The 25,339-nt window shown below is 39.2% G+C and overlaps 1 protein-coding gene across 3 annotated transcripts; it reads right to left on the bottom strand.

Annotated features, from left to right (window-relative positions):
• LOC133570776 (lipid transferase CIDEC-like) lies at positions 1 to 25,129 on the bottom strand. Of its 3 annotated transcripts, none has more exons than XM_061923487.2 (6): positions 25,057 to 25,115; positions 18,627 to 18,704; positions 18,361 to 18,514; positions 7,552 to 7,701; positions 7,022 to 7,212; positions 1 to 736 (listed from the first exon to the last, which is right to left on the bottom strand). In XM_061923487.2, exons 2-6 carry the CDS (start codon positions 18,677 to 18,679, stop codon positions 544 to 546), a joined length of 741 nt encoding a protein of 246 aa, XP_061779471.1. In that variant the 5' UTR covers positions 18,680 to 18,704; positions 25,057 to 25,115; the 3' UTR covers positions 1 to 543. The 3 variants fall into 3 exon arrangements, with proteins under 3 accessions (XP_061779471.1, XP_061779472.1, XP_061779469.1); XM_061923488.2 differs by lacking the exon at positions 25,057 to 25,115 and adding an exon at positions 18,832 to 18,901; XM_061923485.2 differs by having other exon boundaries at positions 2 to 736; positions 25,007 to 25,129.
• Positions 25,130 to 25,339: the final 210 nt, after the last annotated feature.

Below are 25,339 nucleotides of genomic sequence, written 5' to 3'. Positions count from 1 at the left end.
ATTGCTTTTCAAATGTCTATTCTTGGTGTTGGCTTTTATCAAATAAATTTCCCCAAAAAATGCGACTTATACTCCAGTGCGACTTGTTTTTTTTCCTTCTTTATTATGCATTTTCGGCCGGTGCGACTTATACTCCGAAAAATACGGTACATTAAAAAAGGAGTAGGACTTCTGACAATTTGTCAAAGACCTGTCCAGATTTTGACACCATCTTTGATAAGATGGTCAAAGTGACACTTGTGTGCAGCCGACTGTGGGACATCTCTGGGTAATGGTTTGCTTCCGCGCTCCTCAAGCAGGCTGCAGCTGACAGAACAGTGAAAGCTGGGGACAATTAAGACAGCGTGGGAGAGACCGCTGGACCTGTTGCCATTCATGACCAGAGGCTCAAAACGTTGGTTTGAAATTAAAAGTGCTTCGTTTTATTCACTCGTCTCAATAGGATGACATTTGATTATGGTGTTGCAGCTGCGGTCTCTTCAGCTGGGAAATGTAACAGTTTCAGACGCTCTTGCAGGAAAAACGGACATGCAGAGTCCAACCTCAGTGTGCGACGCGACCCAACAGCAAGTTCTGCAGCTTGCTAATTCTGCTCTCCCGGGGAAAGACCAGGGCCCTCTGTCCTCTCTCCTCTAACCCCTCCTCCTCCTCCAGAAGCTGCTCCATGTACCAGGAGGAGCCCAGCAGGACGTGGCCTGTGGCCTGCATGGAGAAGATGGTCCATCGCAACGCCTCCCTTCAAGCATGAGAGAAACACAGATTGCAGTTATCTCACCAGAGACTTATGAATGGACAATGCTTTGAAGAAAAGTGCACAATACAAATGGCTGTGATTAATACAATTTCAGTAATTAAAATAGACAAGTATGACTAGAACACAGGTGTCAAACTTAAGGCCTCGGGGCTAGATCTGGCCCTCCGCGTCACTTTATATGGCCCCGTGAAAGCCTGGAAAAATGTGTCAGTACTATGCATTTTTCTACTAAATGCACTTGTTCTTTTCATTTGACAGAAAAAAATACATGTACCATACTGCATGCAGTAGCATATCTTGCCGTATTTTTCGGACTATAAGGCGCACTCAAAAGCCTTTAATTTTCTCAAAAATCGACAGTGCGCCTTATAACCCCGTGCGCTAGAGATGCGCGGATAGGCAATTATTTCATCCGCAACCACATCAGAAAGTCGTCAACCATCCGCCATCCACCCGATGTAACATTTGATCAGAACCGCATCCGCCCGCACCCGCCCGTTGTTATATATCTAATATAGACGATGCAAGGCATTAGTGAGGTTATAAAGCTTTTGCCTGTTAAAGAAAGGAGACTGATCCAATGCAGCACAGACATTCGCGTGCCACGCTGTCACGACCCAGACGCACACCAGTGCGCAATCATATGGGAGCCGCGCTGAGCGCACCTCCAAGCGCGTCTCGCTGCCGGCGACGGCCGGGTATGGGCCCAACGCTCCAGCGCCATCCATTTTCAGGGCTAGTTGATTCGGCAGGTGGGTTGTTACACAGTCCTTAGCGGGTTCCGACGTCCATGGCCACCGTCCTAGCTGCTGTCTATATCAACCAGGGTGAGCCCCACCCCTTTCGTGAGCGCACTGCGCGCGGAGTGACCCCTGTTACGCGCCCCCGGCAACAGGGGTGGCGGGCAGGTAAGCTGCGCGGGCGGAGCGCGCGGAGTGACCCCTGTTACGAGCCCCCGGCCACGGGGGTGGCGGGCAGGTAAGCTGCTTACCTGCTGCGCGTGACGCCGGCCGCGGCGAAGGCGGACGAGGCGGGCCTGGACGTGCGTCGGGCCCTTCTCGCGGATCGCCTCAGCTACGGCTCCCGGTGGGGCCCTCTCGGGGGAAGGGGCCTCGGTCCCGGACCCCGGCGAGGCGTCGGGGGCCTTCTCCGCTCCGTAAAAGTGTCCATCTCTTTTTTCTTTTTTTTCCTTCTGTTGTGGCATATGCAGCAGGTGCCTGCTCGTTTTTCGTATGTGGGTAACAACATTTAACTATGTATATATATTTCCGAATTGGTTTAACTGCCACCCGCCTGAATCTATTTAAAATCTTTTTTTTTTTTTTTTTCAACCAAGTACAACCCATTTATCATTTATTTATTTATAACCGCCCGACCCAACCCGCGGATAAAATCTAATTTTTTTAAATTTCATCCGCCCGATCCGCGGACTCCGCGGTTGTGCCCGCAAACCGCGCATCTCTACCGTGCGCCTAATGTACCGAATAATTCTGGTTGTGGATACCGACATCAAAGCTATTTTATTTGGTACATGGTGTAATGATAGTGTGACCAGTAGACAGTAGTCACATATAAGAGATACGTGTAGACTGCAAGATGACGCCAATAAACACCACAACTTTAAATGTTCCATTGAAAATATAGAACATTACACACGGCACTCAAAAATCTGTCAAAATGTTTCAGTACGACTAAGTAAGCTATGAACCCGCACCGCTTGGATCGTCAACATACAAGTATTATTATGGTGTGTGTGTGTGTAAGGACCGCAAAATGAAGTTGAAGTACCAATGATTGTCACACACACACTAGGTGTGGCGAAATTATTCTCTACATTTGACCCATCACCCTTGATCACCCCCTGGGAGGTGAGGGAAGCAGTGGGCAGCAGTGGTGGCCGCGCCCGGGAATCATTTTTGGTGATTTAACCCTTAATTCCAAACCTTGATGCTGAGTGCCAAGCAGGGGGCACCCATTAGCAGACATTATCTGCCGTTTTGTTTTGCAATATTATCCAAAACCAACTTTTCTTACCTTCTGGTACCTGCTGATGTGTATTTGAGATCTGCATAAGTCCTGAAAATGTGCGCGTGTCCGCCATTGTAGTCCGTGCCGACACCGCAGTGAACAAGCGTCTTTTTCTTCATCTTCTTGTAATGGGACATTCACCCTCCGCTGTTGCCATTTCTAATATGAAGTAGCGTAAAGTTCTAACTTGTATGTCGCTATGGAAGCGCTAAAAATTACCGGTGTTGTGGGTTTATATAATTCACCCACGGAACTTTAGTTATTAGTTCCGGTCGGACGGTTTTACTAGTGAGCCACAAATGAGATGCTGCTCCGTTATTGATTGAAGTAAAGTCTGCCATGTCATTAAAACAGTTAGCTCCATTTTTTGACACTTCTTCCACCCCCGTCCTTGCACGCTACACCGCTACAACAAAGATGACGGGGAGAAGACGCTGTCGAAGGTGAGCCACGTAAATAAGACCGCCCACAAAATGCCGCATCCGGAAGAGACTGTCAGAAAGCGGCTTGAAGATGATCTGTAAAACATCATCTATGCAACATTTTGACCAAAGAACCACCATTACATGTTATGTAGACCACAAGGAAGCGTTTTCATTTTAGAAAAAAATCATAATATGACCCCTTTAATGCGCCTTTTACCGGTAATTCGGTGCGCCTTTTGTATGAAAATAGATCTGAATAGACCCGCTCACTGGCAGTGCGCCTTATAATCCGGTGCGCCCTATGGTCCGGAAAATACGGTAATCAACTGTATCGAACATTCCAAACCTTTTTTTGTAAAAATCTAAATCCTTAAATATCTGGTAGATTTATGATTTTACAGCAAGTCATTCATCAAGATGTACACTGTAAAAAACTGGAAGCTCAGTCAGCAGAATTTTAACCAAAAAAAAAAAAACTTTCAATGTTTCCATTCACAGTAATATGCTGTAAAAACAGTCAATTTTCCAGTAAAATTCTGGTGACTAATCTGCCAGTTTTTACTGTAGCCTTTTTTTTTACGTGTAAAAAAATAAAAAATAAAAAACTCAAATACATAAACAATTGTGTAATCATATGAGGCAACTTCTTATACATTTACAGTTGGCAATTGCTATGAAATGGAAAAAGGGGTAGAATTGAATAAGCTCTGCTTTTTTCTTCTCCTTTTTCAACATGTTGAAGAGAAATTGGAAATTGTGATGAATCATAAACTTAAACCAAAATAGGTGAAACATTAAAAAAATGTAATATCGTGTAAAAGTCCATGCAGTTCAGCAATTCAACTTATTTCTTACACAATGAAATATGTCGAGCTGTTGCTACAATTTTGAAGACCATGGTTTGGTTTTTAAAAACCCAAAAGTTCTACAAAAATGTACAAATTTGAGGTTTTCAAAAACTGTAAGCCGTAATCATTCAAATTATATTTAAAATAAGTCTTGAAATATCTCTAGTTGCATCTTATGAGCCTTTACATGATATTCTAATATGAGTTTCACCTGTATATTCATTTATGTTTTTGACTTTTACAAGGGAACACGCCGAAAGCAGCCATAATGGCAAAGCGGCCTTCAATAAAAACACATTTGACGCCCCTGGTCCGGAAGACGGCTGGAAATTCCAAACAATCTCATATTTCTCTCAACAGTAATCCCGAAGTAAGGGCACAAAGAAATGCATGATATGATCCTCCATGCCGAAGCTGGAAACCCGCACATCTCTTTGCGGATGACGTAACCCCTCACAAAATTAATCTCTGTAATATCTAGCCTATTCCAACACTACCACCCACACAGGGGCGAAGAGCAACAGATATGTACTTTCACTGCAAGATGCATCTTCACAATACTATTGTGCAGCAGATTTGCAACAGCTGTAAAAAATATAGTCTTGGAAATTCATTTAGATCAGACCTGGGCAAATTAAGGCCCGGGGGCCATATGCGGCCCGTTAAGCTTTTCAATCTGGCCCGCCGGACATTCACAAATAATTTTTTTAGATCTTTAAGATGGAAAGTGTAGCTGCCATTATGAGGTGCAGTGATGTTTTCTAATGACCATAAGTCTTCAACTATACTAAGTATTTCAATGCTTGGAATCTGCGCTTATGGGTGATATACCAGTTACTATGGTAATCTAATTAGTTACTATGGTAATCTAATTAGTTACAATGGTCATCTAATTAGTTACTATGGTCATCTACGTCACAGCAGCTCAGACGAGGCACCAAGCAGTGTGGGCGGGAAGCGTTCCCACAGACGCGGAAGGATATTTTCACAACAAGGTTCTAAAGCTTAGTGATGTATCAGATTGTAGGTGGGTTTATTTTGTACCCTTCGCGTTCATATTTCACTGTTTGTTGCATTTTTGTTGCGTTTCACTTGATTGTAAATAATGTCGATCGAAAGGGGGTGTGACATTCATATTTTGTCAATATTCAGTGTTTTATTGTTCATAGAAAAATTTAAAATTCCATTACGTTTAAGGCGGTCTGTCATAACGTTTTTAGCATTCAATCAGACATTATTGTGAGGTTTTGTATTAGTGTTCCTAAAAATAGATATACCGGCCCCCCGACACATTTTTTTCTCTAAATGTGGCCCCCCGAGTCAAAATAATTGCCCAGGCCTGATTTAAATTATTATTAGCCATTAAAGAGGGGCTACAGCACTTGGGTATTTGGCAGCTTTCTTGCGGCGTTTTTACTGTTCAATATACTGCTTGATTTCTATGTTTACATTGTTTGATTGCAGAGGTGGGTAGAGTAGCCAGAATTTGTACTCAAGTAAGAGTACGGTTACTTTAAAGATTTAATACTCAAGTAAAAGTAAGGAGTAGTCACCCAAATATTTACTTGAGTAAAAGTAAAAAGTATGTTGTGAAAAAACTACTCAAGTACTGAGTAACTAATGACTAACATACACACACACATATATATATATATATATATATATATATATATATATATACATACATACATACATACATACATACATACATACATACATACATACATATATATATATATACATACATTGATATATACAGTATATAATTTATATTTATTTAGCCGTTTTTGTTTACATGTTAAAGGTGCTTTAATGAATATACATGCATGTTTAACACATATAGATTCCTTTCTTTCATGAAGACAAGAATATAAGTTGGTGTATTACCTGATTCTGATGACTTGCATTGATTGGAATCAGACAGTAGTGATAAGGTCCACATTTTCGAATGGAAGAGAAAAAAAAGTCTTCCTTTCTGTCCAATACCACATGAAAGAGGTTGGTTTTTGGCATCTTATTTGTCCAGCTTCCATATTCGTTTTTATACACTTTACAAGAAATACATTGGCGGCAAACTCCGTAGCTTGCTAGCTTGTTTGCGCTGGCTTTCGGAGACTTATTTTGAAAGCGCAGGCGCGATGGAGCGGCACTTTTATTGTGAAGACAGGAACTGTGCAGTCAGTCTTTAGGCTTTTGACGGGAAGTACGGTTGAAATAAAAAAAGGGTCTTTTTTCCTTCACATTTTTGATTGATTGATTGGAACTTCTGCGATGAGGTGGCGACTTGTCCAGGGTGTACCCCGCCTTCCGCCCGATTGTAGCTGAGATAGGCTCCAGCGCCCCCCGCGACCCCAAAGGGAATAAGCGGTAGAAAATGGATGGATGGATGATTGGAACTTTTATTAGTAGATTGCACAGTACAGTACATATTCCGTACAATTGACCACTAAATGGTAACACCCCAATAAGTTTTTCAACTTGTTTAAGTCAGGTCATGTGACCCCTGGCTCTGTTTGATTGGTCCAACGTCACCAGTGACTGCATCTGATTGGTGGAACGGAGTGAACGTCACCAGTGACTGTATTTGTTGAAACGCAGGCACTATGAAGGTGTGTCTGACAAACCAAAACAAACAAAGCGTGCATTAACAGATCGATAAAAATTAGTAGCGAGTAGCGAGCTGAATGTAGATAAAAGTAGCGGAGTAAAAGTAGCGTTTCTTCTCTATAAATATACTCAAGTAAAAGTAAAAGTATGTTGCATTAAAACTATTCCTAGAAGTACAATTTATCCCAAAAGTTACTCAAGTAGATGTAACGGAGTAAATGTAGCGCGTTACTACCCACCTCTGTTTGATTGTCAACACTGCTTCATGTTTTACACATTTACTGGCGTGCTAAGACTAACTGATGATGGCATTCTTATATTATCGTTAAAACAATGACGCAATCAGCTCATTCACTTACTTCAACATATTTTTGGCCGCATAGCAGCGGAGGTCGTAGGACACCGAATAGACACCATACAGCGTGGCTTTGACATTCAAGCAGCCAATGAAATCCTTGGGGTTGTTCTTGTAGAGGTCAAAGGTCAGCTTGACCACATCTGTCCGGGGAGTCAGCCTGCGCTTGCTGAGCTCGTCTCTGGAGGGGCTGTTCTGGATAAAACAGTCACGTCAAAGGGCTGCTGACATTTCTCACATAGACAATGATGCATAAGACATTGTGCTCACTCATCACAATACAAATCTATTATTTAACAGTAAGGTTTTGCTCTTATTTTACATTTAAATAGCACTTTACAGCATTTGTATTGAACACCTCCATTTCCCTGCTTCATTTGCTGTCATGGCCATGCTTTAGCCTACAATATATTTGTTTTCAGACGCAAAGTGTGATACAAAAAAACAAAAGTGGCTTTGTGCAAGTATTCTCCCTTCACCGCATGGCGGGCAGCTGATCTGCAGTGCCACCTAGTGGTCCATGTACCACCGTACCTGATATGGGGTCCACTTCTGTCCTTTCTCCAGCGCCATGAGAACAGTGTTCTGAGGCAGCGCCATGAAGAACTCCTGTGTGTCCACACACGTGCCATCTTCTTCCAGCACCAGTCCGCTGGCACACAGCACATTTAAGGAGTCGCTCACCTGCGTCATACATGGTTATTCACTTCATGCAGAGGTCTCTGCAGGTTTCAACAAGCCAAATAAGACTTTTTTTAAGACCATAATGAATGCAATTTAAGACCCATTTCGATAGAGGCAAAAAAGTACAAAAGACGAAGAGAAATTGGAGGCCCGCAATTACTTGCAAAGTACCGTATTTTCCGGACTATAAGGCGCACTTAAAATCCTTAAATTTTCTCAAAACTCGACGGCGGGCCTTATAACCCAGTGCGCCTAATGTACGGAATAATTTTGGTTGTGCTTACCAACCTCAAAGCTATTTTATTTGGTACATGGTGTAATAAGTGTGACCAGTAGAGGGCAGTCACATTTAAGAGATCCGTGTAAAGTGCAATATGATGGCAGTCACACATAAGAGATGCGTGTAGACTTCAATATGACTCAAGTAAACACCAAAATGTTATATGTTCCATTGTAAATATAGAACATTACACACGGCGCTCAAAAATGTATCAAAATGTTTTAGTACGAGTTTGGTAAGCTATGAAGCCGCACCGCTTGATGGATTGTACTGTGCTTCAACATACAAGTATTATTATACATTATCTGGCGTTTTGTTTCACAATATTATGCAAAAGCAACTTTTCTTACCTTCTGGTACCTGCTGATCTGTATTTGGGATCTGCATAAGTCCTGAAAATTTGCGCCCATCCGCCTTGCCGACACCGTAGTCGATAAGCTTCTTCTTTTTCTCTATCTTCTTGTTATGGCACATTCATCCTCCACTGTTGCCATTTCTAATATAAAGTAGTGTAAAGTTCTTACTTATATCTGTCAGTAAACTCGCCATGAAAGCGCTAAAACATACCGGTGTAGTGAGTTTACATTATTCACCCAAGGAACTTTAGTTAATAGAGAGTTCCGGTCGGACGGTTTTTCACGGGACACATTTCCTGTGTTATTGCACTAGTGAACCACGGATGAGGAGATGCTGCTCCGTTATTGATTGAAGTAAAGTCTGAATGTCATTAAAACAGTTAGCTCCATCTTTTGACACTTCTTCCACTCCCGTCCTTGCACGCTACACCGCTACAACAAAGATGAAGGGGAGAAGACGCTGCCGAAGGTGAGCCACGTAAATAAGACCGCCAACAAAACGGCGGATCCTGAAGAGACTGTCAGAAAGCGGTTTGAAGATGAACTGTAAAACATCATCTATGCAACATTTTGACCAAAGAACCACCATTACATGTTATGTAGACCACAAGGAAGTCTTTTACATTTAGAAAAATAAAATAATACGACCCCTTTAATGCGCCTTATAATCCGGTGCGCCTTTTAGTATGAAAATAGACCTGACTAGACCCGCTCATCGACAGTGCGCCTTATAATCCGGTGCACCCTATGGTCCGGAAAATACAGTATATGAATTTATCCCGCTCGCCTTCACAAAAATGCACATGCAGGTCCAACTGCTTGGTCTTGTTTGTTTGGTTCAGGCTTTCGTCGAACATCAGCACAAACTTAAAGGGGAACATTATCACAATTTCAGAAGGGTTAAAACCATAAAAAAATCAGTTCCCAGTGGCTTATTTTATTTTTCGAAGTTTTTTTCAAAATGTTACCCATCACGCAATATCCCTAAAAAAGCTTCAAAGTGCCTGATTTTAACCATCGTTATATACACCCCTCCATTTTCCTGACGTCACATAGTGATGCCGATACAAACAAACATGGCGGATAGAACAGCAAGTTTATCGCGACATTAGCTCGGATTCAGACTCGGATTTCAGCGGCTTAAGCGATTCAACAGATTACGAATGTATTGAAACGGATGGTTGTAGTGTGGAGGCAGGTAGCGAAAACGAAATTGAAGAAGAAACTGAAGCTATTGAGCCATATCGGTTTGAACCGTATGCAAGCGAAAACGACGAAAACGACACGACAGCCAGCGACACGGGAGAAAGCGAGGACAAATTCGGCGATCGCCTTCTAACCAACGATTGGTATGTGTTTGTTTGGCATTAAAGGAAACTAACAACTATGAACTAGGTTTACAGCATATGAAATACATTTGGCAACAACATGCACTTTGAGAGTGCAGACAGCCCAGTTTTCATCAATTAATATATTCTGTAGACATACCCTCATCCGCTCTCTTTTCCTGGGGGTCTGGCGGCATATTTCTTTGACTTTATCGTTGGAAATGCATCTGCTTTGAGTGTCGCAGGATATCCACACATTCTTGCCATCTCTGTCGTAGCATAGCTTTCGTCGGTAAAGTGTGCGGAACAAACGTCCAATTTCTTGCCACTTTTGCATCTTTGGGCCACTGGTGCAACTTGAATCAGTCCCTGTTCGTGTTGTTATACCCTCCGACAACACACCGACGAGGCATGATGTCTCCAAGGTACGGAAAACCGTCGAAAAAACGGAAAATAACAGAGCTGATTTGACTCGGTGTTCGTAATGTGTTTGAGAAAATGGCGGATTGCTTCCCGATGTGACGTCATCGCTTCGAGAACGAATAATAGAAAGGCGTTTAATTCGCCAAAATTCACCCATTTAGAGTTCGGAAATCAGTTAAAAAATATATGGTCTTTTTTCTGCAACATCAAGGTATATATTGACGCTTACATAGGTCTGGTAATAATGTTCCCCTTTAACTTTAGGGATGAGGTCTCTCTTGATGTAATCGGCTAATCCAAATCGCGCTACATACGCCATCTTGTCTTTTCCACACTTAAACGTTTTTGCCATCTCTGAATCCGGGAACATAATCTGAAACAGCTCAATGTTCTTATTACCAGTATATGACTGGTGCTTAGTTACCGTGTGAAAAGTCCATAGCACTAAAAGCGGTTTTAGTGTCAGCGTAGACCCAAACGCTGTCCGGAGGTCGACTGGAGTCGCAGCAGACTGGGTGGCGCTGGACCTCGATGCTCCAACTCCTTATGTGGCGCAATAGTGGCTGATTGACGGCGTTTGCTGCTGGAATCTTATGACCGCCTTGTGCTTTTCCGATTTGCAATGGGATTCCAATGTTGCAAGTTTTAAAGTTTTCTTGCAAAAAGTGCAGTGTTTCTCTCCACCGACTTCAACCATGCACTGGACTGTTTGTCCTGAAGCCACAAATCATTAAACTTGCACTTACCCATGCATGCAAGCACTGTAATTCGGTTCTGTTTAAAGTTATTTCCGCTGATATGCTAACTGAGCTGTCAACACACAGCAATAGCTGGTGGTGTTTGATCAATTCTGACCGGGCAGCAGTTAGTTCCGAATGTGTAGTTACCGTATTTTCCGCACTATAAGGCGCACCTAAAAACCACAAATTTTCTCAAAAGCTAACAGTGCGCCTTATAACCCGGTGCGCTTTATTACGATTAATTTTCATAAAGTTTCGATCTCGCAACTTCGGTAAACAGCCGCCATCTTTTTTCCCGGTAGAACAGGAAGCGCTTCTTCTTCTACGCAAGCAACCGCCAAGGAAAGCACCCGCCCCCATAGAACAGGAAGCGCTTCACCCGCCCCCGGAAGAAGAAGAAAAAACGCGCGGATATCACCGTACGTTTCATTTCCTGTTTACATCTGTAAAGACCACAAAATGGCTCCTACTAAGCGATCCGGTTCATAAAAAGACGCAATCTCTCCATCCGCACACGGATTACTACCGTATTTCACAGCAACTGAACCGCACTGTGGAACGGGAGCACGTACGGTGAATATTCGCACCACAGGGAATGAGAAGTCATCCTTCACTGTGGTTCTAGCTTGCCATGCTAACTTCCACTCATGGTGATATTCAAAAGGAAGACCTTGCCAAAAGAGACCTTTCCAGCCGGCGTCATCATAACAGCTAACTCGAAGGGATGGATGGATGAAGAAAAGATGAGCGAGTGGTTAAGGGAAGTTTACGCGAAGAGGCCGGGTGGCTTTTTTCACACAGCTCCGAAGGCGAACACACCTTCACTAAGACGGGCAGACAGCCTCGGACGACATACGCCAACATCTGCCAGTGGATCGTAAATGCTTGGGCAGATATTTCGGTCACAACTGTGGTCCGAGCTTTCCGGAAGGCAGGATTCACAGAACAACAGCGACACTGACTCCCGATGACTTCTACGAGACGGAACCGGCCATTTTGGATCCCACGCTAGCGCAACTTTTCAATTCGGACACCGAAGACGAAGAATTCGAAGGATTTACGAATGAAGAATAACTTCAGAAGGTGAGCGCTATGTTTATTTTGTGTGTTGTGACATTAACGTTCGAGCAACATTATGTTACTATTGCTCTACACCATTTTGAATTTTACTATGTTTGTGATTGCACATTTGCGTACATTTTGGGACAGAGTTGTTAGAACGCTGGTTTTCAATATATTATTAAAGTTTGACTGAACTATCTGACTGTTTTTTTGACATTCACTTTAGCGCAGCGTTTTTTTGACATTCACTTTAGCGCAGCGTAGGCGCGGCTTATAGTCCGGGGCGGCTTATTGGTGGACAAAATTATGAAATATGTAATTCATAGAAGGTGCGGCTAATAGTCCGGTGCGCCTTATAGTGCGGAAAATACGGTACATTATAGCGTCCTCAAAAATCGAAACATTTCAAAGCAAGACTGCATGTTTTAAATAAAAGTAACGTCAATAGATTTTTAATACCTTTCAAAATCATATTTAAGACCTTTTATGAGAATTTAAGAAATTTTAATGATTGGATTTAAGACTTTTTTTTTTTAGACTTTTTAAGACCCCACAGATACCCTGTCATGGGTCATTGCAACTAAAGCTCACGTGGACAGGATGCATTTGTTATCAATTCAAGCTGAAATGTGATCAACTGTCACTGCTTTAGTTCCCTGGTCCAACACCTTAAATCAGGATTTAAAAAAATATTTACATTTCCCGCTTAACCGCTTAAGGCCCAAGCTGTTTGTTTACATGCTTTTTAGGGCCCGCATGGCCCATTGTATAAGGACTCCCAAAGGGAGTCCTTATGCAATGGGACATAAGGACCTATTGAATTTGTAAGGTTTTATTCTTTCTTATTATTATTAGGGCCCGCATGGCCCATTGTATAAGGACTCCCAAAGGGAGTCCTTATGCAATGGGACATAAGGACCTATTGAATTTGTAAGGTTTTATTCTTTCTTATTATTATTATTCCGCAACTTTGCGCTGTAATTTGACCCCCTTATCATACTTCAAAACTCACCAAATTTTACACACACATCAGTAATATACGGCAAAACTTTTGATCAAAAAACCAAACCTCAAAACTCAAAATTGCGCTCTAGCGCCCTCTACGGAAAAAAAAAACTAGACTGCCTGTAACTCCCACTAGGAAGGTCGGAGAGACATGAAACAAAAACCTTTATGTAGGTGTGACTTAGACCTAGATTTCATAATAGTATATTCTCGGCCAAAAATCAACAGGAAGTTGGCAATTCCCCCTTCAAGACAAAAAAGTACTAAAAACAGTCACTTTTGCCTCTTTGAGCTGTAATTTGACCCCCTTAACATGCTTCAAAACTCACCAAACTGAACACACACATCAGGACTGGCAAAAATTGCGATCTAATAAAAAACCTAACCCCAAATCTCAAAATTGTGCTCTAGCGCAATTTTTTTATGAAACGCACAAAAAACTGCTCCTCGGATGAAAAAACTGACAAAACTGCCTGTAACTCTCCCTGGGAAGGTCGGAGAGACATGAAACAAAAACCTCTCACTTAGACCTACATTTCATAAATTGACAACCCCCAGCAAAAATCAACAGGAAGTTTGCTATTCCCCCTTCAAAACAAATTTTTTGTAAAAACCGGTCACCTTCCTTCAAAAACTATCTCCTCTGAGCGCGTTTGTCGTTTCGGCTTCAAACTAACACAGGAGAGAGATTAAAGCCTTGTGTATAAAATACCAGAACAGCGTTTTAATACCTGCTCCGGTTTTGATTTTATGACCCTTCAAAGACCCGCTGCGCTGATGCTGCTGCGCTGCTGTTTTTTTAAGATGGCTGCTTAAAAGCAGGAAGCACCAACGTGCCCACACAATGCAGACAAGGTAGGTACACTAGACAAAAGTCTTGGGACACTTCAGACTAAAAGTAGACAAAAGTATTGGGACACTTAGGACTAGCACCTACCAAATACGCGGGCCCGACCAATGCTGCTTGCAGCTTTAATTTTTTTTTATTTCTCTCTGCTATTTGGGCTTATTGGACCTAGGGCTGGGCGATATATCGATATGCGCGATATATCGCGGGTTGGTCTCTGTGCGATATAGAAAATGACTATATCGTGATCTTCGAGTATGCGTTCTCACGCAGTTGCTTTTAGCTGCGGGCATTAAACTACAGCCTCTACTCGCTCTTTCTTGTCTCTCCTCACAGACAGCAAGCGCACCTTCTTACACACGTCACATACTGTCACGTCATACGTCACATACGTATACGCCCTCTCCCAGCAGAGAGGTAGCGGCATGGCTAACGTTAGCTGTGATGCTAGCGGTAATACGAGCGAAAGAAGGTGCGAATCTGGTAACAAATGAAGGAATAATTAATTCCTCCAAAAAACAACGGGGTCCATCGTCTGGCGGTGTTTTGGCTTCAAGTGGGAATATGTCGAACAGACAACCGTAATTTGTCAAGTGTGGGGCGAAAGCGTTGCTATAAAAAGTAGCATTACTGCTAATATGTAGCATCATTTGAAAAGTCACCTGTTAAAGTACCAATGATTGTCACACACACACTAGCTAGAAAACGAAGAGTGCTTACTCCGCACGTCAACATCTCCGTTCGGTGCCACATGCCCACACCATCAAAATACCGAGGCAAACATTTCCAGATCAACACCGTATGAAAAAAATAGTGATTTTTTTTAAGTTGTGATTTCCTTCTCTGCATGAAAGTTTAAATGTAGCATATATTAATGCAGTATGAAGAATGTTTTAATGTAGACACATAGAATCATCATACTGCTGTGATTATATGCATCAAGTGTTCATTCAAGGCTAAGGCAAAATATCGAGATATGTATCGCGATATGGTCTTAAAATATCACGATATTAAAAAAAGGCCATATCGCCCAGCCCTAATTGGACCCTAATTAGAATAAAAACTAAGAATCATCTTTTTATATGATGTACTTAGTCCATAAGTAACAAACGTGTACTTCATGTTTAGTGACATGCTAATTCTTATTTCTACACTTTTTTTTTCCAAATTCCATTGTATGTTATACACCTCTGACACCACCAGATGGCAGTATAACTGTCCACATAAGGGCCATCCATCCATCCATTTTCTACCGCTTAGTCCCTTCGGGGTCGCGAGGGGCGCTGGAGCCTATCTCAGCTACAATCGGGCGGAAGGCGGGGTACACCCTGGACAAGTCGCCACCTTATCGCAGGGCCAACACAGAAAGACAGACAACATTCACACTCACATTCACACACTAGGGCCAATTTAGTGTTGCCAATCAACCTATCCCCAGGTGCATGTCTTTGGAGGTGGGAGGAAGCCGGAGTACCCGGAGGGAACCCACGCAGTCACGGGGAGAACATGCAAACTCCACACAGAAAGATCCCGAGGCCGGGAATGAACTCACGACTACTCAGGACCTTCGTATTGTGAGGCAGATGCACTAACCCCCCCATAAGACCTTAATTCAGAAGTGTACACAATTTTGGAAATAAGACCTAAAAGGTGCTGTCCACACACGTGGCCACTAAGCCTTTAGTTAAGGACAAAATTATTTATTATAAATAATTTCTAGCAGGGGCAAAAAAACAACAACTTTACAGTTTAACATTAGGAGACGCTAGCACATGAAATACCACTCAGTCATTGTTACTCTTTATCCCTTTAATCCAATAAAGTAATTCTGCCTCAGGTTGAGCTAATCAACGACCACGATACTGAACAGCGTGCTTTGATTAGTTTGGTCTCATCTACTGGCCAATACTACTGTAGTATTGATATACATATATTAATCAGTTTTATTAGGGGTGCTCCAAAAAGAAAAAAAAATCGATTCACACCCAATTTAAGATAATTTGATTTATACATTTTTTTTTTGTGTCAAATCTATTTTTTTAAAAGACCTTTTTATAGTCCAGTTCTACGCTTAGTCGCTCTGCGTATATATGTCAGCGCTTTGGTAACCTACAACCTGCTTTGAAAAGGTTTTATTATAATATGTAAGCCAAATATATTGTTTGAATCACCAATTGTGTTCAGTCGAAAATTGATTCTGAATCAAATCTTCACCCAAAGAATCGGAATGGAATTGAGAGTTGTTAAGATTCCCATCCCTAATTTTTATACCTAAAAATTCTTAATTTCAGCCAAAATGTGTATGTAAAATAGGCTTTTAAAAAAATCTGCAATAGAGTAAAGCCGCAAACTGCATGCATTTGAGCACCCTTTGAGGAAAAAAAGAGGAAAACTGACGATAAAAAGGAAAATTTCTACCAGTACAAAGTTCTGCCACGCAAGTCCAAAACATTTTTTAGTAAATCAAGACTACATTTCCTGCAATTGGTTGCATTTCTACACTATATTATACCTTTAGATTTATTGTCATCTATCAACCTCTTTCGGCTGTCTTTTTGACACTTACATGTCACATGTAATGTACCACAGAATTGTTATTTTTTAGTACCGGTAGATCATTTGCTAACATTATCATCATTGAAAATGTAATGTAAAATTATATAACATGCATGCAAAGAACTCAGAAAACATTTACCATTTGGCAACTCTATCCTGAAGCTACGCCCCATTGGGTAATATACTTCCAGTGTTGCGACCTCTGTTTACAATCAGTCACATCAAAAATATACTTTCTCACTGGCTACTAATAAATACTCCAGAACTATAACTGGTTCGGAACTAGCAGTGTTTGGATTGTAATTATCCAAATATGATTAGCAGCAAAGTAGAAAACCGTAAACTTTGTGGCTTGGAGAGCGAACGCAAACATTTCACATGCCTGAAACTCTGAACCACGATTTTTGAAATCAGATGTAGGAGTCAGTTTGTCATTGGCCGCATTCCTAAAAACCCACTTAAACACAAAAAAGAGCAAAAACCTTATAAACAAGTTTTAATGTTGATACTCCTAAAACTAAATATTAACACACGTCATTACCTACAACACAGGTGTCAAACTCAAGGCCCACTTCATTTTATTTGGCCCTCGAAAGCCTGGAAATATGTGTCAATAAAATACTGTAACTTGTCTTACTAAATGTATTCTTTCTATTTTGGAGAGACAAAAAACACAGGTACTCCATGTAATCGCAAATTATTTTAACTTAAATATTGTCTAAATATGCAAAAATATATGATCAAACATTCAAACCATTTCTTTAAAATATAAATAAAAACTAATAAATGATTTCAAAGCAAGTTATCCATCAAATTGTGCAATGTAAAAGCAGCAATAGATCTCATGGTAAAATTGTGAAATTTACTGTGGTTTTTACAGCATTTTTCTCTAAATGAAAAAAAACAGTACTTTTTTAATGTAATAAACTGTGGTGCCGTTTTGGCATTTATAGTATTACACTGAAAAATCGACAGTTGATTTGCTGTTTTAAAAGAAAACTAAAAAAAAACTCAAGCTCAAGTGCCAACATTTTACTGTAAAAATTGTTTGGTTTTTTTATGAACAGTAAAAAACGAATGTAAATTTTACCGTAAAATTGCATAATTTTTTATTTACAGTAAAAAAACAAATGTAAATTTTACAGTAAAATTGCATATTTTTTTATTTACAGTAAAAAACAAATTTACATTTTACAGTAAAATTGCATATTTTTTATTTACAGTAAAAAAACAAATGTAAATTTACAGTAATGCATAATTTTTTATTTACAGTAAAAAACAAACGTAAATTTTACAGTAATGTTGCATATTTTTTTATTTACAGTAAAAAACAAATGTAAATTTTACAGTAAAATTGCATAATTTTTTATTTACAGTAAAAAACAAATGTAAATTTTACAGTAAAATTGCATAATTTTTTATTTACAGTAAAAAACAAATTTACATTTTACAGTAAAATTGCATATTTTTTTATTTACAGTAAAAAACAAATGTAAATTTACAGTATTGCATATTTTTTTATTTACAGTAAAAAACAAATGTAAATTTTCCAGTAAAATTGCATAATTGTTTACAGTAAAAAACAAATGTAAATTTTACAGTAAAATTCTGGTAACTGAGCTACCTTTTTTTTTTTTTACCATAAAAACAGCAGTTTTATACCGAGGATGTCGTTGTGGCTTGTGCAGCCCTTTGAGACACTTATGATTTAGGGCTATATAAATAAACATTGATTGATTGATTGAGTACTGTTTTTCCATTTACAGTAATATACACTACGTTTTGAGGTGAAATTATAGCAACTTACCATATTTTTTTTTACATTTTAGTTTAAAAAAAATCTACTAATAAAATGCATTACAAATTGTGTAATAATAATATTCACTGTTAGAAGCGGCCCTCTGGGGCCAAACATAACTGCGATGTGGCCCTCAGTGAAAACCACTGACACCGCTGACCTGTTGTGCCATGTATACACTGGATTGACACTCAAAATGAAAAATATGACAACTGCATCTTTGGATTTTATCAGCAAGTGGGCGGAAAAAAAACAAATTCTAACCTTGTTGATGAGGTCATCGAGTGCATAAGCCATGATGCCCTTCTTCAAGCTGCGGTCAGCGTTAGTCACCCGGAAAGGTTTGGGCGGAGGTGTTCGGCCGGACAGAAGCTGCTGGGTCATGGAGGCACTGGCTGACACACTGGCGGTCACACATCTGATGAGAAGGGGGGGAAAAGAGCATATCGTTAATTTGTGAGTGCAGAGTGACTAATCCAACCCTGGTGGTTTTCTGCCTATTGATTTCCGCTTGGGAAACGTTTGATTACTTGGAGAAGGTCGACGGGGTGAAGAGGCTGAGAGACTTGATAGCGTAATCCATCGCTGGTCAGAGAGCGCCACACAACCTGAAATGACAAATCTTGTAATGTATATACTGTAACATTTAAAAGTCAGCATTGAAAAAAAAAAAAAAAAAACTGTTACAGGGAAAAGAATGGCACGGCGGCTCAAAATAAACTTGAAAATCCTTACTGTGGTTTCCTTTATGCCGAATTGCTCGTTAAAGCTCAGAAAACACAACGGATGTGACAGCTGACAGCTGCCTAGTGAACCTTGTGCTGCTATTAGGCAAGTTGCATGTCGGCAGTGTCATTGAGCAACACCTTGGCCCTTCCCCCTGAATACTCCAAGTCCATGTCTGTGTGTTAAAAGTTCACCAAAAAAAGCTTTTGCACGGTCATACTTTTAGTTTAATTTATCCACAAGATTTTATTTAGTGAGTAAAGAACATAAGGGCACACTGTAGGCAATATTGAAACCAAGATTAAGGCACAACAAAAACTATTATAAAATAAGTGTGCCTGAATATGTAACATCAAGATAACTGGATTTTGTGAGCTTTTGACAACCTCAACCACAATTTGACAACATCAGGCATGACTTTTAAAGGTTCCACCGCTATCACGCTATAAATAACTGTTTACTTGTCATTAATTAAGAAAAATAACTACCCCGCCTTCTGCCTGAATGTAGCTGGAATAGGCTCCAGCACCGGAGGCGACCCCGAGAGGGACAAGCGGTAGAAAATGGATGGATGGATAGTATATAAACATGATACATATTTTATTACCTCGCCATATACCAGGCCTGGGCAATTATTTTGCCTCAGGGGGCCAAATTTAGAGGGGCCGGTATTTCTATTTTTAGGAACACTAATACAAAACAATGTCTGATTGAATGCGAAAAACGTTATGACAGACTGCCTTAAAAAACGGAATTCAAATTTTTTTTTTTTTACTGAATGAGACACTCAGAATGTACATAAAAATAAAGAATGTGGGATTTACAATATTAACTATGAACGATAAAACACTGAATGTTGACAACATATGAATATCACACCCCCTCTCGATCGACACTTAATCAAACGAAACAAAAATGCAACAAAACGCAAAATATGGACGCGGAAGGTAAAAAAACCAAAAAAACACCTACAATCTAATTTATCTGAAATATCACTAAGCTTTAGAACTTTGTTGTAAAAATCTCCTTCCGCGTCTGTCCCTGACACCCGCATTTCAGGCTGACACTGTGGAAACACTCCCTACCCACACTGCTTGCTGCCTCGTCTGAGCTGCTGTGACTTAGATTACCATAGTAACTAATTAGATTACCATAGTAACTAGTGTATCATGCAAAAGCGCAGATTCCAACCATCAAAATACTTTGTATAGTTCAAGACTTAAGGTCTTTTGAAAACATCACTGCAAATATATTTAATTGAATTTTACAGTTAAAATCACATTTGAGAATCATACTTTGCTCGCTCAGACTCTTCTTACATGCACACATCCACACTCACATGCAAGCTTGAGGGGAGAGGTGCACTTGCACTTTAACAACTCAAGGTTTACAGTATAGACATTAGAAAAAGTACCCAGATATTGTATATATATCCATCCACTGGCTCAGGATCAGCAGACGATCCAGACCATAGCAAGATGGATGAATATTCCTCGGCATCAAGGATCCTCAGAAAGTGCTCACTAGATCACCTCTCTGGGACCTCTCCACCGTTCACACTTGAAGCAGAAAGTCACGTTTTCGTGGCTTGATCAGATGCAAAACATTTTTTTTTAAACATCACAAAAAAAAGCAAATAAACCGTGACAAAACCATATCAAGTGACACAAAAAAGCACTGGTAGAGTGGGAACAATACAAAAAATAATAGAAGGAATAAAACTAAAAAAAGATATATTTTTTCTTCTTTCTTCTCATCCTTTTCCCAAGAAAAAAAAAAACAAAGTCTATAAGTTATGATTAACTTAAGGTTAATTCCCATTTATTTATATTTGCAGAGTTTATAAATCTTATTTTTTCAAGAGTCATTACGTTCACAAGTTCGTTTAACCATCACTGCACATCATAATGGCAGCTACAGTTTCCATCTTAATTAAGATCAAAAACATTTTAGGGAGGGGAATGTCCGGCGGGCCAGATTTAAAAAGCTTAACGGGCCAGATGTGGACCCCGGGCCTTAATTTGCCCAAGTCTGGTCTATACTCACAATAAACCCACTAATCATTTAATCAAATGTAGTTAGTAAAACATTATTACACCCATAACGTATTTATGAATTGTGCTTTTTTGTACACTTGACGTTTTGTTTTGTTTTTTAAACTGAAAAAATGTTTGATTTCCTTACACAATTGACATTCCACTGAGTCACCACAAACTGACCTTAAACTTAAAGTGTTTACAAAGTACAAAGAAGAACCATGATAAACATTCTGAATTCATTTCATCCATCCATCCGTTCGTTCGTTCATTTTTTCAAAATAATCTTACTCATCTCACCATCTTGAAAAGTCTAACAGATTACTCTTCATTCACAATTGAAGTTAAAAAGTGGCTTTGGAGCAATCAAAGCTGCTCACCCGGTCACTAAGGTGGACACCTTGTTTGACATGTCAACTTAATGTGTATATTTACCGGTATCCATGAGAGCATTTTTGTTGTAAATTGTGAGGTGCAGGCATGTGATTTGACCACAATGAAAAAGACTGAAAACATTTCCGGGGGTCTGGGGGACGAAGGATCCCTGGTGGGGGGAAACGCCCCCCGAAGCTCCTGGTTTTTCACCAATTTAACATGCTAAAATGAACAAAGACAGCACCATTTGACACATTCAAATACACAATATGGGTCATTCTCAAAATTTGCCTAGGTTTTGGTAATAAGCAGATTGCTCTAAAATAAAATTTACTTTCATATTTGAAATCATTCTATCATTACTATTAGTCAGATATTGTATATATGGGGTAAAAAAAAAAGATCAGTGGTGTAACAGGTTTGCCAAGATTTATTATTGTACAAAATATATCTTAAAGTTAAGACTATTACATGATATATGCTATCAGAAAGTACCATTAATTGTAAAATACATAACCACTAATAATTCACAGTTTTAATGTATATGCCTAATTGCCTACAAGTTTAGTTATAAATATAACAAAATACCAAATGTAAACATTTCATTCTTTTCGCCAAAATAGGATATACATTTATGAAAATAATTAAACATGTTTAGTATTGTTTACTCATATTTGAAAATAGGAAATAATAATGTGAGGACACTGACATATTGCATGAAACAAGTGTGAAAATATTTACCTTCAAGATTGCTACACCACTGACAATATTGTTTCAAGAGACTACATAAGAACTTAATATTACAAAATAGTATTATAAGCAAATTTATTTCAAATAAATTGTTAACTGGAATCAATAATGCGACTCTTTGAATTTCTGTAATTTCATATTATATTTTCCCGTGGCTTTTTATTTTTAGAAAAACCCATTTATATTTCGCAAAGCAATAATTGGTTAATATTTAAAACAAACATGCGTATTTCGCAAGCAAATATTTTTTAGCTTACCTCATTATTAACAACCCTGTCTGCAACTGAAGTGGGTTGTTTGGGTGGATCTTTCCTCTCGATGTCTACGGCAGTTGTCGATGTAAACAAAGGATGAAGTCCGTAAGGTTTGCTCACTTTCGGTTGACATCCAAAAGTACCAGCTAGTGAAAAGTTTGTTTTCCTTGCTTCAAGTTGTTTCATATGTTTTTGGCGTTTCGCATGTACTTCCAAAGCCTTGAAACCTCGTGATCCATAGTCAATATTATCATGACACCACCTGCACAAAACCTTTCCGGGACGATCGATTTTCCGAACAAAGTCGTAACTTCCTTCTTCCCAACAGTATCAGTGATTTCCCTTTCCATCCAGTCCCGTTGAAACTTATTTTTGACATGTTTATCAATTTCTTTTACTCGTAAAGCGTCCTTTCTCTCGAGAACCGACATCGTTTACATATGGAAAATGGCGGTAATAACCATTATGAATGATGACGTTATTAACGTCATCATTCATAACAGATGTCCTGATTGGTCACAAGGAACGTATCGACCAATCAACTACGGCGTAATATAAACTACGTCTCGAATCTTGATTTAGGGTCGGAAAAAAAAAACGGAAAAACGGGAGATAATTATTTTTTCCCCCGAGATTAAAAAAAGACGGAATTTCGACTTTAGACGGAAAAATCACATGCCTGGAGGTGTGTCTGTTAAAATCATGTTTGTTTTTTTACAAATGATGACAGATGTGAACAAGAGCATGTATTGTCTTTGTGTGATGATGTAAATGAGGTGTGGTTGTATTGTGTATTAAGTATGTGTCCATGAAAGGGCATTTTAAGACTTTTTTCTTGATACCTGTGTATGATTTTATCAGAAGTGGATAGTAACGCGCTACATTTACTCCTTTACATCTACTTGAGTAACTTTTGGGATAAATTGTACTTCTAAGAGTAGTTTTAATGTAACATACTTTTACTTTTACTTGAGTATATTTATAGAGAAGAAACGCTACTTTTACTCCGCTACTTTTATCTACATTCAGCTCGCTACTCGCTACTAATTTTTATCGATCTGTTAATGCACGCTTTGTTTGTTTTGGTCTGTCAGACAGACCTTCATAGTGCCTGCGTTTTACCAAATGCAGTCACTGGTGACGTTTACTCCGTTCCACCAATCAGATGCAGTCACTGGTGACGTTGGACCAATCAAACAGAGCCAGGGGTCACATGACCTGACTTAAACAAGTTGAAAAACTTATTGGGGTGTTACCATTTAGTGGTCAATTGTACGGAATATGTACTGTACTGTGCAATCTACTAATAAAAGTTCCAATCAATCAATCAAAACTGTGAAGGAAAAAAGACCATTTTTTATTTCAACCGTACATCCCGTCAAAAGCCTAAAGACTGACTGCACAGTTCCTGTCTTCACAATAAAAGTGCCGCTCCATTGCGCCTGCGCTTTCAAAATAAGAGTCTCCGAAAGCCAGCGCAAACAAGCTAGCAAGCTACGGAGTTTGCCGCCAATGTATTTCTTGTAAAGTGTATAAAAAACGAATATGGAAGCTGAATAAATTCATTATTATTATTATTATTATTTCATGTGGTATTAGACAGAAAGGAGGACCTTTTTTTCTCCTCCATTTGAAAATGTGGATGTTATCAGCACTACTGTCTGATTACAATCAATGCAAGTCATCAGAATCAGGTAATACACCAACTTATATTCTTGTCTTCATGAAAGAAAGGATCTATATGTGTTAAACATGCATGTATATTCATTAAAACACCTTTAACATGTAAACAAAAGCGGCAAAATAAATAAATATAAATTATATACTGTATATATCAATGTATGTGTATATATATATATATATATGTGTGTATATGTATATGTATATATATATATATATATATATATATATATATATATATATATATATATATGATATGTGTGTGTATGTTACTCATCAGTTACTCAGTACTTGAGTAGTTTTTTCACAACATACTTTTTACTTTTACTCAAGTAAATATTTGGGTGACTACTCCTTACTTTTACTTGAGTAATAAATCTCTAAAGTAACAGTACTCTTACTTGAGTACAATTTCTGGCTACTCTACCCACCTCTGACCATATGAAATGTAACTTACTTCACAGAGTATTTATTAATTTGTATTGTGATTAATTATGAAGTACATTGTTAATAAATTGAGAACAGGGAGTGAACAAAGGTTTTAGCAAGTGTTAGGTAAAAGGAAAGGGGTAGGATTAAATAAGCTCTGCTTCTTCCTACTCCTTTTCGAACATGTTGAAAAGAAAAACTGGAAATTGTGATGTAGCATGTTGTATGCAAGCATATTCCAAATAAACTCAAACTGACAATTACATATTGAAGCTATTTTGTATCGACGCCAGACATTTAGAAGGCAAAGCCAACATTCCAGAAAGTTCCACACGGCAAAACATTTTATTTTTTTTATTTTTACACAATTCTTAGGCAGTGTTCCTAAACACAGCAAGGTTCATGCTGTAAAACGCCATTTCACTTTAACACCGTAAAAAAAAGCAAGTATTAATGAGGACACCAACAAAATGACAGTGAAAAGAGCGGCCATTGTTTGTTTCCCCCCCCCCACACTTTTTTTTAAAGTATGTTTGAGGCAGAAGTGGCAACAAAGCCAAGCCAATCAACCAAATTCGTTGGGTTTTGTAAAACGCATGATAATATCTCACCAAACGACCTGTTTAGGGAGATAAAACAACGATTTAAATGAACACTTACCAGGCTGTGTGCTGTTAGAGCTGTTTGGAAGAGGCGCGAATTGAACCCACCTGGTTAATGCTTCTTGATTGCTGCAATCACGTGACATCCGGTCCTAACCGGAACTTGCCAAATTATAATGTTTTTTTTGCTTTGCTTTTTGTGGCTAATTATCACAGCGCTCCAACACTAAGTAAATAAAATGGACAGATACTTTTTTTAACTAGTTTGTAGAATGAGAAAGTAACCATAACCTTAAAGGAACTTTTTTTTTTTTTTTTACCATTGATTGATTGAAACTTTTATTAGTAGATTGCACAGTACAGTACATATTCCGTACAATTGACCACTAAA

Source organism: Nerophis lumbriciformis, linkage group LG28 (genome assembly GCF_033978685.3).
Source record: "Nerophis lumbriciformis linkage group LG28, RoL_Nlum_v2.1, whole genome shotgun sequence".
Lineage (NCBI taxonomy): Eukaryota > Metazoa > Chordata > Actinopteri > Syngnathiformes > Syngnathidae > Nerophis > Nerophis lumbriciformis.
This window is presented reverse-complemented; position numbering and strand designations above follow the sequence as displayed.

Excerpts from the sequence above, each read along its gene's own strand:
- LOC133570776 (XM_061923485.2), bottom strand. The coding sequence starts at position 18,679 with ATGGATTACGCTATCAAGTCTCTCAGCCTCTTCACCCCGTCGACCTTC. Across the intron at positions 7,213-7,551 it reads AGAAGTGGACCCCATATCAG|AACAGCCCCTCCAGAGACGA; the intron begins GTACGGTGGTAC and ends TGTTTTATCCAG. Across the intron at positions 737-7,021 it reads GCGGCCAAAAATATGTTGAA|GGAGGCGTTGCGATGGACCA; the intron begins GTAAGTGAATGA and ends TCATGCTTGAAG.